The 19,325-nt window shown below is 39.6% G+C and overlaps 1 protein-coding gene across 12 annotated transcripts in view; it reads left to right on the top strand.

Annotated features, from left to right (window-relative positions):
* The window catches only part of KIF16B (kinesin family member 16B), a 256,668-nt gene that overhangs the window by 134,062 nt on the left and 103,281 nt on the right, over positions 1–19,325 (top strand). For all 12 annotated transcript variants that reach the window (XM_045574799.1, XM_036417856.2, XM_036417855.2 and 9 more), the window contains 5 exons: positions 2,665–2,784; positions 3,638–3,689; positions 5,462–5,599; positions 16,786–16,868; positions 18,354–18,442. In XM_045574799.1, the coding sequence (XP_045430755.1) occupies positions 2,665–2,784; positions 3,638–3,689; positions 5,462–5,599; positions 16,786–16,868; positions 18,354–18,442 (482 nt within the window). The remainder of the gene's footprint in view (positions 1–2,664; positions 2,785–3,637; positions 3,690–5,461; positions 5,600–16,785; positions 16,869–18,353; positions 18,443–19,325) is intronic.

The following is a 19,325-nucleotide window of genomic DNA, read 5'->3' as shown; positions in this document are numbered from 1 at the left end:
GATTTAGGCTGGATTTTAGATTTTGGCCCCTTCTCTGATTGAGTTCAACACCCCTACCCTAGACATTTGCTAGTGTCTGGAGATATTTTTGGTTTCACAACCTCGGGGGAAAGAGAGTGTGCTACTGATACCTAGTGGGTAGAGGCTAGAGATGCTACTAAACATCTACAATACACAAAATATCTTCCTATAATGATGAATCATCTGGTCCAAAGTGTCAATTGTGCTGAGGTAGAGGATCCCTGCTGTAGGAGAAGAGAAGGAATAGATAATGTGAGATAACAACAGCAACTACAAAAGCAGAAGGAAAAAGGGAAAAACAATGACCAGGCCCTAAAGTGGGATAAGGCTGGCAAGGAGCTGAGGGTACCTAGAGAGGCATGAGCAAGGGAGAGAGTGGCAAGAGATGAGAGCAGGAGATTAGCAAGGCATGTGATCATATAGTACTTTGTAGAAGGATACAAAGACTTTGGCTGTTATCTCAGTGAAATGGAAGGCCACATAAAGGATATGAGCAGAGGTGTGGCCTGCCCTAATATCCATCTGGCTGTCAAGTAGAGTATGAAACATGGCTGGGGCTTGATAGTATCTTTGATCATTGTGGTGATATAGTTAAAAGATGCTGTGGTTGGGCCAGGGAAAAGAGTGGTACAGGTGTCTTGATGCTATTAGATTATTAGATTATAACTGAAATGTGGATTCTGTTGCCTATCATAAGGAAAACTAAACTCATGAGAGCAATGCTGGTAAAAGGAAAGAGGTTTATTCAAGTGCCAGCATTTCAAGAAGATGAGGGACTTTTCCCAGTCCTCAAAAAACAATCTTAAGATCTCAGTGCAGGTGGAGTTTTTTTATAAGGAGGGAGAAGGAAAGAAGAATCAAAAGACCATGGTAGGAGCTATGGACATGCAGGGACTGTCCTTGCTGGTCCCAATATGATTCTCATGGTCAGTGTCTTTGAGTTGGTCATGTGTTTTTATTTTTTAATCAATGAATTCCTGTGTCTGGGCAGTCAGCATTAGCCAGGCCCTTAAAGGTAAGGCTGCTCCTTAGGTTCACACAGGAAATGAACTGCTGGATTGTGAAGTCTACTAAAAAAAAACCACAACAACATAAAAACAAAACTAAAAAAAAAACCTCTTTCAATATCTAAGCTCTAGTTTTGAGAGAAAAATCAGGTTAGAGTAATAAGCTTGGTTTAGCATTTACTAAGGTTAATATGGGTAGCTTTATATAAGTTTAGCATATTCATTCTACATTACATTATTGGGGACATATTTTGATGGCAGAGTCAATTCTAAGTATGTAATGTTAAGAGAAAGAAAGGAACAAAGTAGAGCCATGCTTTTGGATTCAAGTAACAATAAGGAAGGTTGGCATTCACTGAGAAGGGATAATGTGCAGGTTTGGGAGGCAAGAGGAAACAAGGGTAGGCTTTTATTTATTTTAAAAATCTTTATTGTTGAAAGTATTACATATGCCCCCCCCCTCTTTTTTCCCCCATTGACCCCACCCAAAAAGGGTGGGTTTTTTAATGCATTAAATCTGAGTTGCCTATTTGATATCCTCACAGGTATATTGAAGTAGGCAGGTCTGTTGCATGAGAGGTCTGCTAAGATATTTAGATGTGAGAGTCATTAGCATGTAGATTGCAGGTAAAGTCAAGAGACAAGAAGAGATCACCAAGGGATGACCATAGATATTACACACCCAAGGATGAAAGACCCTATGGATTGGGATCAGTGGAGAGCAGGAGGGGAGGAATTGAAGAACTAAGTGTAGGGATCTCTTTTTAGGTGATTTTTTCTAAAGGGCAAGAGAGAAATTGTTGACAGCTGGACAGAGATACAGGGCCAAGGGAAGTGGTGATGGTGGTGGTGGTGGTGGTGGTGGTGGTGGTGGTGGTGGATGGTGGATGGTGGGAGATCCATCACAGATTTGTGGGGATGTGGGGATGATCTATAGATAGGAGAAGATGATGCAGAAGACAGAAGTGTGTGTGGTGCTGGGGCAGCTAATGCACAGGAAAGGCCTCATCTTAGGAACATACACAGGTTATCCATAGTAACTGGAGAGAAGAGCCAGCAAATTAGGAGACATCTAGCTATTCGATGAAATAAAGGTTTTAAAGAGGGAGAAAGAATCCTTTGTAGTCTGGTAGTTGCAGAACCTTTCCTAAAGAAGGAAAGATTTCAAAGAGGTTGTGTAAATTAGGCAATAAGTTTAATTCATTTTAATTGAGCTTTTATGTTTCAACTTTTCTTTGCCTATCATATGCCAGGAATGCAAGATAACGTTTAAGGTCCATTTTTCTTACAGTATTTTTTATGAGAAATAAAAAATTTTAACACTCTAGAGCAGTGTTAAAGTAGTTCTACTGTCATCTTCCCGACAATCTTCAGAGCATTGTTTCAGAGCATTGTTTTAGAGCCTTAGTGAACTCTCATAGCTCTGAGGCTGTGGCCTTCCCTGGAACATTGCTATGGCTGCCCTGGCCTTCCCTGGGACATTGCCATGGTGGACCACTAGTGGTCCAGTAGGTCTGAAAGGTTGATGACTGCTGCTCTAGAGAACACCTAAAAACAAAAAAACAAAGAAACAAAAAAAATACCTAAAAAGATGTTCTCTTTCCTTAACGATGTTTTATTTCACTTCTCATTTCAGGAACAAACTCTAGCCCTTAGAAAAGAAGGTATTGGAGTTGTTTTGGATTCTGAACTGCCCCATTTAATTGGCATTGATGATGACCTTCTGAGTACTGGAATTATCTTATATCACTTGAAGGTAAAACTGCCTGAGTGGAACATTCTAATTTTGTTTTCCTATTATCCTTTATACACTAGCAAGGTTTGTTATAATATTCTGTGTCCCTGAACACAGCTATCACATTAAAGAATATGCAACAAATCCTTGAGTCCTTTTGGGGATTTCCCACAGTTCAATGGGGCTCTGTGGCATTAGAAGTTCCCATTTTTATGGAGTTCTAAAGCTAAATGTGTAGAATTAGCAAAGACTGATAAGGAACAAAAAGGCAGAGAAATTAGGGAAGAAAAATCACAAGTACTTGGAACTGGGATTGGCTATATGTTTCTGGGCCATCATTTTAATTTTAAAGATGTGTCTCCTGACTACATTATTGGACCTGATCCTAAACAGGCTATTCATGTCAAGAGAGCAGAATTTCCACATCCGTGTCAGTGTTGCCTCTGTACCCTTGACTTTACTAACCTCTCTCTGATCCATGGCTTTAAATGAAAATGGGATTGCATTGTGCTTTGTGGACACCCATACACTTTTAGACATAAGGAAACCCTCTTCACTGGAGGAGAAACTCTCCAGTAAGGATCAGAAACATCACTGAGATGACTGTCCTGGGCCAAGATAGGAGCCTACCCACTGTTGGACAGTAAGTCCCAGGAGTTCTCCTGTCATCTTCCCGACAACCTTCAGAAAATTGTTTCAGAGCCTCAGTGAACTCTCATAGCACTGAGGCTGTGGCCTTCCCGGGACATTGCCATGGCTGCCATGGCATTCTCTAGGACATTGCTTATCAGGTCAATTAGGGCTTTAATGAAAACTAAAGAAGCGATGGCTTTCATGTCCTTACTAATAAATTTTACTTGTCTCTTCTTCTCAGGAAGGTCAGACATATGTTGGTAGAGAAGATGCTTCAACAGAACAAGATATTGGTAAGAACCTTCCTCAATTTTCTTTTACCAGTGAGTTTTCTTTTTTAAACCTCAGTCAAGGATTTTTTAAAAAGTAGATTTGAAACATCGTTGTGAGCAAGAAACATTAATCGGTTGCCTTCTGTATATACCCTGACCAGGGATTGAACTTTTGGTGCATGGGATGAAGCTCCAACCAACTGAGCCACCCAGCCAGGGTGCTAATGATTTTAAAAATCATTTAATGGAGAACTTTCTTTTGAGTGACGGCGGACATGAAGTAATTATAAAAAGAAATCTTTTAAATATTCTATATTTATGTGTATTTCTATAATGTGGAATTCAAATTAATAAAACAGAAGAATTAATTTAGTGAATAAAATGAAACTGAATTCTTCCCCCTCACTCTCCATGTATTCTATACTTCGTTGTAGTTTTCAAGAGTATAGTTATTTAAATCACTCTACTCTTGTCACAGTGGGACACTGATGGAAGTGTCAACAGGCACAGGTAAAGGATATAAAGCCCCTTACTGGGAAGGATATAGACATGTACCTGCTCAAAGATGATAATGGGAAGTAGAATACACACATGTACAGCATACACACACGGAGGCACGGCTCCCTGGGTATCCTAGTGATGGTGCCCGGGCAGGGTGAGGACATGCCAGGCTTTACCAAGCGTAACTTTGGGAAATCATGTCAGTGATGGTGGTGTGTGTATGTGTGTGGGGCCAGGTGGGGTTGGCAGGGAAGAATTGTATATTCGCAGCTGTTTTTAGAATTGCTGGCAATGAACTTAGTTTTCTACCAGTGTAAGTTGTTAATCAAGCCAACCCTAGAAATTCCTACATGTATTTACTGTTTGCTGTGAAACTGAGAGAGCAGAAAACCAATTCCAAGAAGTCCTTAGGATCAACAGTTTTTGAGTAGAACTAGGCATCAGGCCTCTTCTTCCAATCGTTAAATGATGTGTTTGACTTTTGAGGTTGCTTTACATGATGGTGAGTGGCAAGAACACGTGTTTTCTGTGAGCAGAGAAGTGCAGTTCTGTGGGGAACAATGGGAGATACTTCGCTTGCCCTGAGCTGCTGGCGAAGATCTATGCCTAAAATCATGTAGGGTTATTTGACAGGTGTTCACATCCATGCCTGGCCATTCATTAAACAAGAATAACTCAGGATGGCTATGTGTGATTAGGGAAACCTTAGCTGCCACATGCTCTGCGATGAGAGGTCTGTGATGTTAAGTTCTCTCATGGTTGTCTCAGGCTGTAGCAGTATGCTTCTGGAGACTTCCTGGGGCCACCCAAGATCCATATCATGCCAACTTCATCTTTGATTTCTGCTCCTGGCACATAGGATCTGTAATAATATGGAGGTCACAATAAGTTTTTGAGCATTGGAGCCCTGTGTTCTCTTCATTTTACTGTGAACTTTGGTTGACAAATGAAATAAACTTATTCAGCATCAAACAGAGTGGCTCAAAGGTGTTCTGTTAAGTTACTCCATTATCTTTTTTCTGAAGGTGAAGTTAATAAGCATCCCAGAATGTATTTCCTTATACAGGTGATATTCAGATACTTTAAGGTAACATTAAAGGGATACCTTCAGTTCTATGAGTTCATGCTATGAACTGAAATTCATCTTCCTCACTAAACCTAAAGGTTCACTTCACAGTATTTACATGAAAAAGAAAACACATTCAATATGGCAATTGAATAAAAAAATTAATAAAGTTTGAGAATCATTGTTCTAGATACCAAAGAAACTTTTCTTTGTTTTTCCAACTTAGTTCTTCACGGTCTGGATTTGGAGAGTGAGCACTGTATTTTTGAAAATGCCGGGGGGACGGTGACGCTGATACCCCTAAGTGGGTCTCAGTGCTCTGTGAATGGTGTGCAGATCATGGAGGCCACACACCTAAATCAAGGTATTTGGGTTTGTGTTTTCAGAGTTTTTTATATATACGTGTACTAGAAAACAATATGGCTCTGTAAGGGGGGAACGTGTGCATCTTAGAATTATTTACTGATGATAAGAGTATAAGGAGTGAAGACTGCTTCATTGTACTGTTTTTCTCTCTTTTTGTCAAAGGACTTATTTATAGTACCATTGTCTTATTGAATTAAACAGGAACATGTATGTAGTTGTCTTAGAAGTTACTGCTTTAGTGGAAATATGACTTCAACATATTGTTTTAAGTAAAAAATGACCTTGACCAATGGCTTCTTTTAATAATTTTATTACCTTATTTATATTTTTAAATGAAAAAGTATAAAGGATCTGGTATCATCTCTTTTTTCCTGTTGAAATAATTTCAAGTATTATAGAAAAGTTTGAGACTAGTACAAAGAACTTTTTATTTTAGAAGCACTTGAAAATAAATTGCTAACAACATGCCCCATCACCCCTGAACACTCAGTGCATATCTCCTTTAAACAATGGCATCTTACATGTAACAACAATCCAACCGTTCAAAGGAAACTGACACTGAGATATTTCTACCATCTGGTTCTCAGGCCTCCTCTGCCATCTGTCCCACCAGTGTCCATTATGGGCCCACTATTCAGTCCCGCATCCTGTTACATTTGGCTGCCATGTCTCTCTAGCCTCTGTTCCGAAAGATATCCTTTGTCTTTTCTTGACTTTTATGACTTTGGCAATTTTAAAAAATTACACATCAGATATGTTCCACCACATAAACATAATATCTGATGCTTCCTCATGATATCATGCATTTTGACAGGAATATTAGAGAAATGATGCTGTATTTTTCTTGCATGCCATTATAGGGTGCCTATTGCCATTCCTGTTAGCATTTGATTAAAGTGGAGCTTGCTAGGCTTCTTCACTGTGAAGTTATCTCTCTCTCTCTCTCTCTCTCACTCTCTCTCTCTCTTTCATTTTTGATACAAAACTGAAAATAACAAGTGAAATAAATAGAAACTCATAGGCACAGACAACAAGTATGTTGACTACCAGCAGAAAAGGGAGGTTGGGGGGAGGTAGTGAAAAGGGTCAAATATATGATGATGGAAAGAGATTTGACTTTGAATAGTAAACATACAATGCGATATGCAGATGCTGTATTATAGAATTGTACAATTAAGTTACTCTTTTCTCTCTTTTTTATTAATAAGGATATTGGGAAGGTACTTTGAGATCATAAATGTTTAATTCTTGTACTTTTAAACAGAAACCTCTGGTTTTAGAATGCATTGAGCTTTCCTTTTTGTCTGATTTAATTTTGATTCTAACGATTGCTGCATGGTGATTTTCCTCCTTCTACATTTATTCTCTTTTTAATGTAAAACATTTACTTTTATAAATTAAAAAATATTTTTTAAAAGTTGGCTTTTTACTTTAAGAAATAACTTCCCCCCCCCCTTTTTTTTTTTTTTTTGCCATTTATTTATGAATGTATTAACTTAAATCCACAGGGGCATATGGCTTGCTATTTTATTTGGTAGGTTTTGGTTTATTTCCGTCCTTATTTATTTTAAAGCTCAAATTGTCCCAGTTTTGGCAAAGAGGAGTTCCTTGTAAGCTGGTTTCTCTGTCCTTTTGGCTTGTCCCATTGAACGTCTCGGGTTCATCTTATATTTTCCTGGAATCAGTGAATTCTCCAAGGATCCTGGCATTTTTTTTTTAGTGGAGAATAGGTTATAGAAACTAAGATCTGGGCATTAGGTCCTGTCAATTAACAGAGTTAAGGAAAGTGTGTGTGTGTGTGTGTGTGTGTGTGTGTGTGTGTGTGTGTGTGTGTGTGTGGTGTTTGAGAACTTTTACAACTACATTTCTATTTATATTGGTATGTTGAAATATTTTTCACAAACGGTAATTCATACCAACACCTCTAATTTCAACCTAATACCTTAGAATTTATTCTAGTTTTCTCCTTTTTCTTATTTGTAGCTCCCTTTTCTTACAGTGACAAACTTGACTCCCATTACTCTGACTCTGCTTCCTCCTCTTCATGCATGGTCCCGCCTCTTCCTGCTGAGGCTTTGACACCCATGTTGGGATACTCACCCTTGTCTTGGTGCAGAAACCTTCCTCACCCCATGCCACATGCCTATCATTTTCATGCTGATGCCAACTTTGCTCATCCTTCCTAATGGGTTTTGGACTGACTTATACGAGAGGAAAAGAAAGATACTGATATTATATGTTAAACCCTTTTTTTATATTATATACGAGAGGCCTGATGCACAAAATTCATGTAAGAGTAGGCCTTCGCAACTGCGGCAGCTGAGTGGGCTGCCTGGATCCTCCCTCACAGCTGTTTAGTTCAAAGAAATTGCTTTTAATTTCATTGCCATTTGCTATGTAGCTATGATTATGTCTTGAACTCTCTTGTGGATTGAGTATGGTAATGAGTATATAATATTTTTATTAAGTGTATTTTTTGTCTTAAACTTTTACCTAAATTGAAAATCCATTTAAAAATATGACTATGCAAGTTAGTGATGACTGGAATTAAATTTTTTATCTACATATTGAATAAATAACTTGTCCTAAGAAACTGTAATTAGCATTCAAGGTTAATTGACAGAATTTCCTCTCCCTGTGGGGGTACTCTTGTTTTAATACCATGGTGCCATGATTACTAGGTCTGATGGGCTTGAGTTTCTCTGGCATACTGCTCTGCTACCGAACAGCTACCTCAGAATTACTATTAATAAAATTGACATAAGAGTGCTGTTCCAAAATGTTAGAATAGTGAAATGCAAGATGACTTTATATTTCAAGGCATTACATGAGAGAAGCCTGTTACAATAAGACTTTTTAATGACATATTTTTAAGACTCAAATTGGAAGATTCCATTAAGAGAAAAATATGTACAGCCTTTCAGAAATTAAAGGTTAGAATTCTCAACTTAAGTTTCTTCATTTTTTAAGTTGTTTTTTAAAATGTTTTATTATTTATTAAGTATTTTATTATTTTCTATATGAAAACCTATAAACCTATTTTTGCTACACCCTATATGTAGTAAAAATAAAAAATAAATGTGAATGAGCCCTGACCAGGTGGCTGGTTAATTGGAGTATTGTCCTGTATACCAAAAAGGTTAGGGGTTCGATCTCTTATTGGGATTTGAATGGATGGGAGGCAACCAATCCTTGGTTGTCTCACTCCATTCTTCTCTCTAAAATCAATAAACATATCCTATGGTTAGATTTTTTAAAAACCCCACAAAACTATGTGAATGGGCCTAGCACATGTGTACTTCTATTGACCTTGAGAATGTTAAATGCTTGTTAAGGACTCCTGGTGGCTAACTGGGCAAAAATATGTAAACAGAGTATAGTAGTCATTGCTAAAGAGGAGCCTCTCATGCTCTCTTTGCTTCAGGGAAAAGCTGCACTGAGTTGCCAAGCCTCCTGCATTGTGCTGCTGCTGTTTGAATTGAGGGTCACAAATCAACCAATGGGCTAAAGAGTTGCCCTGGCCGGTTGGGGCTACACTGCTATATACTTATTTGCATCTTTAACCAATCAGTGTCTCCATTTGGAACAGTCACTTATTTGAACCAGTTAATCAGTGAAGATTTGAATCCTCATTTGCTTGAGAGTGACCCAATCAGGGACTGGAGGTGAGAAGTCTTCTCTACTTAGAAGCCAGCTTCACCTGTGCCCCAATAGAGCACATTTTCAGTTTCCATTGAATACTCTTATCCCTGGTTGGAGCTGCAACTATGGCGCTGAGCTCTCACTGGAGCAGAATGGTGACACTTTTCATCTGGACCGCCTTGCTGGAGCTGTTCTACAGCCACACTGTTTCACGATTGAGCTATCTCACAGCTGTGCTTGCTGTTCCACAGCCAGATCGTGTCACAATTGAGCTGTTTTAATTGAGGTATTTTTCCCCACCACTGCACCCCAGCCCAGGGACTTTTGTTGGTGTTTAATTGGTGACATTGGCCTTCTATCAACACTTCAGTATAGTGTTAATCTCTGTAGAAGAAGGGAAGTTTTTTTTTATTAAACAGGCTTACAAAAGAATTTTCAACTGTAACTGTAAGATTTAAAGAAAAGACGAAAACAAAAATAAAGTATATTTACTTCATTAAGACATATTAATAATTGGAAAACAGGATTAAACAAGGAACTTTATTTTTACTCCAAAAGTACCTTGACTTTTACCCATGAAGCGGTTTAAATAAAGGTATCAAGAATAGAAACGCAGATGGATGTTCATCTAAGTCACATGATATAACCCCATTAATTCCACATTTGACTGGATTCCTGATTCACCCTGCACTGCCAGCAACTTCCTATCTCTTTACTACCAGCTCTCAGTTTATTGCTGATATTTGGTATTTAAATGTCTCTTTTCATTAAGTTACGATTAATTTTAAATGTGTTAGTTAGGCTGTCCTATCACAAAGTACATGTAATTACCACTTCTTTATCTAAATCATTTAAGATACTTGTGAATGTCAACTAACTAATAGGTGATTTAGATATACTTAGCAGATTGTCATCATTGGGGAAATTTTTACCTGTATCAGTTAACAGTCCTCCTCCTTTTGGGTTGCATAAATACCCTGTTTCCCCGAAAATAAGACAATGTCTTATATTATTTTTTGTTCCCAAAGATGCGCTAGATCTTATTTCAGGGGATGTCTTATTTTTCCATGCGCTAGGTCTTATTTTCGGAGGATGTCTTATTTTCGGGGAAACACGAGTAGTACTTCCCTGCCTTAAATTACAGGCATGTTTTTATCAGCTAAGGGCACTAAAATGAAAAGCATTTGCTAATGCTGCGAGAATTCAATGTGGCCACCTATATAGCATGTTGCCTAAAGTCTTGTGTATGAAGCTTTTCTCCCCTTTTTAGATTTTTTCCCAAAAAACAGTGTGTGGGGTATGTAGCACTGAATCGGACCATGCTCTTTAATTACATGCTCTCTAACACTTAGTTTTTCTCACTCCCATGATTTGGTAGACAGTTCCACAGTATGACTTCAAAGAGCAATTTCATTGTAGAGTTCCATAGAAAGAGGAGACAGTTGCTGGAGAAGAAACTGTGCATTTGACCATGGTGTGGAGTACATATGCTTGAGTTTGTTTTTAGTAGTCTCAGATCTTAGGTGTGTTTTTTTTCTTGTATACTTAATATGAAATGGTATAAAAATCAATTCAATTATAATTAAGAAAGTAATTCAACGTTTGCTCTACAATTGCCTTGAAGTATTATCTCTTACTTTGATTGATTTTTCTTTTTACTATAAGTTGCTTTAGTGCTGATAGTTGTTAAATGTAATTAATTTTCTATTCATATCAGTGGACTCCTTTGGTCTTCTTTTTTTTTCTTTTTTTTTTTTCTCTGTGATTTTTCTTTTATTGGGACTTAGGGGGTGGATAACTTGGTGGTTATACCCCACCAGGGTACTGTCCATTCTAATCCTCCTGGGCCAGCTTTAGCTTTTTCTTTTTCTTTGAGCTCTTGTTGCTAACAGCCTCTTCAGGTCCACTGCTGAGAGGCTCCTCCTTCAATCCTTTGGTCTTCTTGCTGGTTTCTCAGAACCATAGAATGCTCATCTCTTCTTTTAGAAGTGCTGCAGAAACTACATCTGGGGAGTTTACACTTAGGTGCATTTGAATGTGTTATGCCTGAGTGCCAAAATACATTTGCCTCTATTCAGGCGCTCAGAAAGAAGGATCAGGGATTGTCTGGGGAGTGGAGCTGATGAGCCTTTGATAAAATTTTCATTTGCTAAAGTTCTGGTGTGAGTTGGTCAGAAGCAAATCAAAAAGGAATTTTCGTGGAACTACAAAGGGAAATAGATCTTCCAGAAGTTTAGCCAGGACATTGAGGAAATAGAAAAGGCCTGTTACTACATAAAAGCCAGCAGATAGCAGTGCTAATCCCCCAATGGATTCACCTACACTTGATCATAAACACTTTAGATTTCTTCCTCAAATTTGTGACCTGACAGTCTGCCTTGCACATGGATGGTTCAGCAGATACTGTTCAATGTCAAAGCCTAAACTGTTCTTAAGGACTATTTCCAAAGTCAGTGGTTCTTAAAGTGTGTCCCCACTCGACAACATCAGCCTTAACTGGAAGCTTTTTGAAATGCTCATCTTAGACCTGCTGAGTAGGAATGGGGCCCGGTGATCTATTTCTTTTTTACAAGTGATTCTGGTGCACTCTCAGATATAAGAGTAGCTGAACAAAGCTAATCATGTTTGTGTTAATTGTAGCCCAGAATGAAATATTCATACTTAACCACCTCAGAAATCTTCATATGACATCTAATAGGAAAAAAGTTGACTTATTTGTGTTGTAGCAAAATCAGAAAACTTGACAAGAAATGTACAAAAGAAATCAATAGTGATATCAATAATTATTATCACTACTAGAGGCCTAATGCATGAAGATTCATGCAAGAATGGGCCTTCCTTCCTCTGGCTGCTGGCAGTTTCTCTCTGGCCCAGAGCCACCATTCCACCTTCCCACGCTGCCCAGAGGCCCGGAGCTGCTGTGGCAGTGTGGAACTCATGCATCGTCACCATGGTGACAACACAAGCATCCTGCCCTGCCCCTGGCCACTCAGCACCTGTGTATGCAAATTAACCCACCATCTTTGTTGGGTTAATTTGCATACTCCTGGTTGGCTGGTGGATATTGCGAAGGTATGGTCAATTTGCATCATACTCTTTTATTAGTGTAGATACTCCTTAAAAGTCACAAGGAATATTTACGTTTAATATTTTTCAGTGTTTCTGAACTATTAAAATAGAATATCTCACATAAAACCACCTTCAGTGGTTTTATTAACAGAGATTTAAGTGAAGCTTATTTTTTTGTTCTTAACAACTATCTTTGTCCACCCTTTACAATGCCATTTCTCTTTTTAAGACCATTTGGAATTTGACTATCTTCAGGTATTTAACAAGCCCTGAAGTAATCTCAAAGATGTCATCATATATTTCAGGAAGGTTTAAACATACCCTAACAGTTACAAGTTAAGGGCTTCACACAAAGTCCATCTGCTGTAGTTTGTTTATAGTTAAAGAGAATTTAAGATCTGGAAGGAACCTTATCTAGTTTGATGACTAAATGAGGAGACTGAATTTTGGATACCCCAAAAGAGCAGAGCAGCACGCTTGCTCTGTATGTCATCCAGAAATCTGCACCTGAGCCATTCTCTTTCATCCATTTGTTTACATTTCCTCAGCTCTCACATTACTTTTTAATGTATACTCATGAGTCTTCTTTTAACAAAAACATAACATGGGATTCATAGCCCCCATCTAGCTACTACCAACTCCTTTCTTTTTACACACAGACTTTGTGAACGAGTTGTCTGTCTGGGCTCAGGTGCTTCATTCTTATCCCTCAACCCCTTCAGTTTGGCTTCTGACTGCTATCAAAATGCTCTTACCAAGGTTGCTTGAGACCTACCTGACACCACAGCCTTTTTCATATCTCTCTGAAGCATTCTGCATCATTGGTCACTCTTCCCTTGGTTTCTGAGATTTTCCTTCCCCCTCTCTGATGGCCCCTTCTCTTGTTTCCTTTCCAGGTTCATGCTCCTCTAGTTGGCCATTGAAAGCCAGTGTTTTTTCAAGGAGCCCATTCTGTTCCTCCTCTCTATCCTCTCCTCAGGTGACTTCCCCACACCTGTGGCTTCCTTTATTAGAGATGACTCTCAAATAGAGTGTCATACATGCACTTACATGCGCACACACAAGCACACACATATATGATACATATATGTGTGTACCTATAAACAGATGTTAGGTAGTTATGTATATATATGTGTGTGTTATTTATACATATATAAGTAGGTAGGTAGGTTGGTAAATAGATAGATTGAGTAGGTATGTAGGTTGGTGGATAGATAGATTGGTAGGTATCCTATGCTATTCTTCTGGAGCTTCAGATCTATATTTCTGCCTGCCAAAGGCATCTTAAATTCATTATGCCAAAATATAAACTCATGATTCCTCATCTAAGCCAACCTTTTCTAGTGTTCTCAATCTGTGTGAACAACTCAACACCCAACTAGTTATTGCAGGCCAAACTTCAGGAGCCACTTCCTTATCTCTCTGTGCCTGTATCTAGCCCATCATTGAGTCTTGTTGGTCTTATTTCCTAAATATTTTCCTGATTTGTTTAATTCCTTACTTGCCCACCCCACCTTTCCAGTCCTGAGCCACCATTGTCTTTGACCTGGACCATTGCATTAGCCTCCTTACCTTGTTTATCTGCATCTACTTGTGCCCTCTTCGATTCATTTTACAAACAATGGAAAGAATGATCTTTCTAAAACTCACATCTAATCATGTAATGCTGCTTCCCAGAGCCCTTCAGTGTCTTCCTGTTGCACCTACATGAAATACAAGATTCTTTACTATTTCCTGAAAGATTTTCTGTCATCTGCTCCCTCACAAGCCTCATTTTATAATATGCAGTGCTCTCCCTTGTTCCCTCTGCTGTAAAAATACCACTGTTTTCCAATCACTCATCATCTTCATTTTTACCTGCTAATGAACCTATACATATGCTACTCCCTGATCTGTACACATACACACACACATACACACACACACACACACACACACACACACGCACACAAACACACACAATCTTCAGAGCTGGTTTTAGGCACCACCTCCCTAAGGGCCTCCTTTCCTGACCTCATCTGCTGTAACTCCCATACTTGCCCCCCCCCCCCCATGTGCTCATTGAACACTGGGCAGAGTAGCTCTCTTTCAGTTGCAGCTTTGCATTTATTTGATTATTTACTTTACTCTTCTACTTGTTTGTAAGCTCCCTAAGGGCAAAGTATATGTCTGACTTGTTCACCTTTGTGTCCGCAGTGCTGATCACAGTGATTAGCATATGGAAAATGTTCATTAAGGTGTGTTGAGTGAATGAATGAACAGCAGCATTATGTAAAAATGAAGCACATTTTAAAAGTCAGTAAGTTGTTGAGTAAAGGATGCAATAGAGGAAACAGAGGTAAACCAGCCTTAGCAGAACTCCTTTTTATGTGCCAGGTAGTTCACACACCTTATTTAGATGGAAACAAGGAAAGGTCATGGGTAATTTTGTTTCCTTTTATAACTTTTCAAAAAGGTTTTTACGTGTGTTTCATGCAAACACAAGGGTAGCAGGAATATTTTTAATGACTTAATATGATATGAAATCTGTTTTTGCAATACTATTCTATTTTATTCCATTAACATATTGTAGTAATTTTCAACTCACATTGTGATGGTGCCTCTCCACAACTGGAAAATATATGAAGCGATTTTATATGAGGGGCTAAGCAGACTGTGGAGTGGATAATATCCACTGCTGCCCTTCTTAGTCTCCTAAAAGCGTGTTTTTCTTCTCATGTGGACTCTGTTTCTACTAAATAATAACACCAGGACCAACCCTCCACTTGTCCCTTGATTATGACCTAAACCTGTTAGGTTTTCACCACATTGAATTTGAAACTTTGAGAAATCTGAGGTAATATGTTGAATAGCAGGCAGATGTACTGGTGTGAACTCCAGAATAGCTAGCTGTCTGGGCTTATGGTGTTACCTTCAAGGTCCAGGAGAGAGGTTGACGACTATAGTCAACCAGAGGTAACATGCTCTGCCCAAAGGAAGCAGTCATCAGCAGCCAGGGATTTTGCCAGGTGGCATCACACATCTACTGATACCGTATCTTCCAGTTTTTGAAAGGAATCCAGAAAGAAACACAGACTTAGTGTAAACTGCAGGTTTTTAACTGTTGGCAACTAATGTGTTTTTTTTAAACATTCCCCAGAATACATGAAACATATCTATGAGCTGAATTTTGTTCTGGCCATCCATTTTGGAGCGTGGGTGCAGATTCTCCATCCTGGCTCTCCAGGTGCTCAGTCTGTGTCATCTCTCCAGTGTTGGACACCTCTGCTGCTTCAGATGCCCTGCATTTTATTTTTTATTTTTAAAATATATTTTATTGATATTTTACAGAGAGGAAGGGAGAGGGATAGAGAGTTAGAAATATTGATGAGAAAGAAAGATCTATTAACTGCCTCCTGCATACCTCCTACTAGGGATGTGCCCACAACCAAGGTACATGACCTTAACCGAAATCGAACCTGGAATCTTTCAGTCTGCTGGCTGACACTCTATCCCCTGAGCCAAACGGTTAGGGCCAGATGTCCTGCATTTTAGGTGGACATCTCCAGACATAGCAGGCTCATCTCTTTCCCTGTGGTTACCCCAAGTGGGAACCCCTCTTTTGTCCTCTAGCTGCCCTGTGAGACCCAGATTATTAGTTCCTGGGTTCAGAAGCCTCTTGCCACCTACTGCAGCCTGCACTTGTCACTGAGGTGCTGGATACCTCATCACTTTCCTTAGGTGCCTCTAGTGACAAGTAGCTCATAGCCTTCTCTGGCTTTGACGTTCCAAAGTGTTTGCTTGCTTATTTGCTTAAGCAAGCTGAAATTTGTGGCCCAGCCCCAATAATTTTGTTACCCTTGGGCATTGGCATTGAATTATTTCACCTCTTTTTCAGTCATTTACTTAGTCAATCAAAAGGGTTTGTTTTTTTGTGTGTGCTTCATTTGACCATCTCAGTTTTAACAGAGTTTTAACAGGAAGCAATGGAAATAGACATTCCATGTACAGAATTTCTTTTCTCTCAAGTTCTGAGGAAGAATTTAGTAATAGTTACCTTTAGTACTTTCTCAGTTTTACCATGTTTTCTTTTGAAAGCACTTTCCTTTGAGATTTCTACTTTTATTGGCATTAATAAGTACTTCCTAATTTTATGACCATATGTATTATATCTTTTTGAATAACTGATTTTTCTTCTTCTCAGCAATCAAAAGTATAAGTTTTAAATGTCATAACATATGTGAATACTTGGGTCCATTATTTCTTCCTTAGGTAACCTGAGCATTGTGCTGCTTGGCTGTAAAAAGTATCACATTTTACGCATTTAAAAATGATTTAGGAAAGCAGGTTTTCTGAGACTAACTTTTCCCCTTATGATTATTGTGTTACAGTCCACTGGAAATTGCATTTCAATGATATAATTTCACGTTATGATGTTACCAACGGTCGAGGTTGCTTACTGTAAGCTCATTACAGTTTTTTGTGTGCTCTTAGGTGCCGTGATACTCTTGGGAAGAACCAATATGTTTCGCTTTAACCATCCAAAGGAGGCTGCCAAACTCAGGGAGAAGAGGAAGGTGAGCTGCATGAAATCCCCAGGAGCCAGCTCTGGTCCGGGTCGGGTTATGCTGGGGCGTCTCCACTCTGGTGCCTAGAGTTTGATTTTCCTGTGTACAGATCCACAGTTCTGTAGTCTGGATTGATTCTGGGGAGTTTGTTTCCCAGCAGATTATTGGCTGATGATGTGGGATGGTAAGCGAGTGAACTTCTGAGCAGGAGGATAGCTCCTAGACCCTTCTCTTGAGAGAGGAGCTGAGTATCATTGTGCGTTAAGTGGAGAGTGACTTCCACTATTGAGCATCTAGGTCAGGAGTCGACCCAGAATCAGAATGACTGTCATCCCAAAGCTTGCTTACTCTCTCTCTCTTTTTTTTTTTTTTTCCCTTGGGGTGTGAAGCATCGAGTGAGTTTTGAACAACTGGGGAGACTTCATCTTGGTTGGATAAGGATATCAAGAGGGTCCTTAAGTGATGGATGGGGATTAGGGATGTGGGAAGAAATGAGAGGGAGCAGGATCTGTTTACAGGATCTGAAATTCTGTACATGGAATGTCTATTTCCACTGCTTCCTGTTAAAACTGTGTTAAAACTGAGATGGTCAAATGAAATCTCAAAGGAAAGTGCTTTCAAAAGAAAACATGGTAAAACTGAGAAAGTACTATAGGTAACTGAGGGTGATGATATTTCTATGAGCCAGGCACTGTATGGAACTTCCACATATATTCTACTGCTTTGTCTGTGCAGCAGCTATTCCTCTCCCATCTCACAGATGATGGAGATGAGGAACAGACAAACTAGTTCCTTAGCCAGTGAGTGAGGAGTGAGGGCTGCAACCCTGGCCTGCCAACTGCAACTGTTTGTCCCTCAGCGCTGAGTTACAGAGCCCCTCATCTCAGCCTGCTCTTGTAAGGGCTGCTGGAGCTTGCCAGTCTGTAGATGGGAAATAAGAAAGCTGCAGACCTCAGCCTTCTCCAGCTGCTTGTCCCAGCTCCTGAAGCCTCTTATCTGTTCCAGCCCAGGGGCTCCCTGGAGGGTCCTTTCTGATACACAGTTACAACAAATATGTTTGCCAATAGCTTTCCCTGGAAGCAAAACAGGTCAAGCTCTTATTTTTTGGCCTTCTTTCCCTCACCCTCCTCCATCTGTGTCACCCCATAAATGCACATGAGTGCTGCTGATAACAGGACAGGGCTCCCTCCGGAAGGAGGATGGCAGATGCCCTGACCCCTTCCCTGGACATGAGTGCAGTGTGGCTGGGGAGACCATTGGGGTGTGGAGTTCCTGGTTAGTTTTCCCAGATCATGCATGCCAGGGCCCAGCTCTCTTTAGCGAGGGTTTAGGGTTGAGACTCCCCCTAAATTGCCATCCTTAGACTGACCAACTGGTGTGAAGGCTAACGGGGAATGTCTGCACTTCATTGCTTCTCCTAAGTTAACAGCACTGAGTCCAGAGTCCTGACCTCTGTCTCTTAAGGTAACTGCTCTGCCCTGTGTCTGCTCTTAGAGTGGCCTTCTGTCCTCCTTCAGCTTGTCCATGACCGACCTCTCGAAGTCCTGCGAGAACCTCTCTGCAGTCATGTTATACAACCCAGGGTGAGTGAACAGCTGAGTCTCCTTCCCTGTGATTATCACTGCGGTGGCGTCTATTGTGTCAACTCCATTAAAGTCTCTAGATAAAAATAACACCCCTGCAATCTCGCCTCCTTATCCAATCAGCTGCAGTCATTTTCCAGTTTCCCTTCCAGCCCTTGCTATATATGTATGTAATTTTACTTATAATCGCAAAATGAATGAGATTACATATTCTGATTTTATTTTTTGCTAAACAGCATAATAAGCATTACTAAGGGTTGTTATGAGCTTCATTATCATTTTCATAACTGTCTAATATTTTAGAGCTGGCACTTTGATTACTCAGTACACGATCTATCTTTGGCTGAAGCACTTTCAGCTCATATTACACATTTATTGTAGTAACAGAGACAGTTTTAATTCTTAGGGCACAGTATAACCCAGGAAATAATCTTCACAACTTCTGAGCACTGGGGGCCTGCCTCTGAGGACACAAACGTTGTGTTTTAAATGGACTTCATAGCTGGGTGACCTTGGGCTGACCTTAACTACTGAGGTGTTTTGTGGTTTCCGCAGTGAAATGGTGGTAATAATGAGAAGGTTTTAAAACATGGAACTGAAAGAAAAACTTTGGGGGTCCTTTTCAGTTTTGTGAGGTTCCATACATTTATTGTTCTTTAAGGAAAATACCATGTAATGCCAGGGTTCTTTTCCCAGCCTTGCAAAGGCTTCAGAATTCTGGAGAAAGGGGCTGGGCATAGATGATTAAAAAGGAGTGCAAAGATGAAAGATATTTTTAAAGGGCATTGGGGGTCAGAGGAACTTCAGCTAAAAGGAACTGAAAACTCTCCCTTGATGAAAGACCCCTGCTTTTATTCACATGATTTATTCTAAGGCAAGATGG

Source organism: Pipistrellus kuhlii, unplaced genomic scaffold, assembly GCF_014108245.1.
Source record: "Pipistrellus kuhlii isolate mPipKuh1 unplaced genomic scaffold, mPipKuh1.p scaffold_m20_p_6, whole genome shotgun sequence".
Classification (NCBI taxonomy): domain Eukaryota; kingdom Metazoa; phylum Chordata; class Mammalia; order Chiroptera; family Vespertilionidae; genus Pipistrellus; species Pipistrellus kuhlii.
This window is presented reverse-complemented; position numbering and strand designations above follow the sequence as displayed.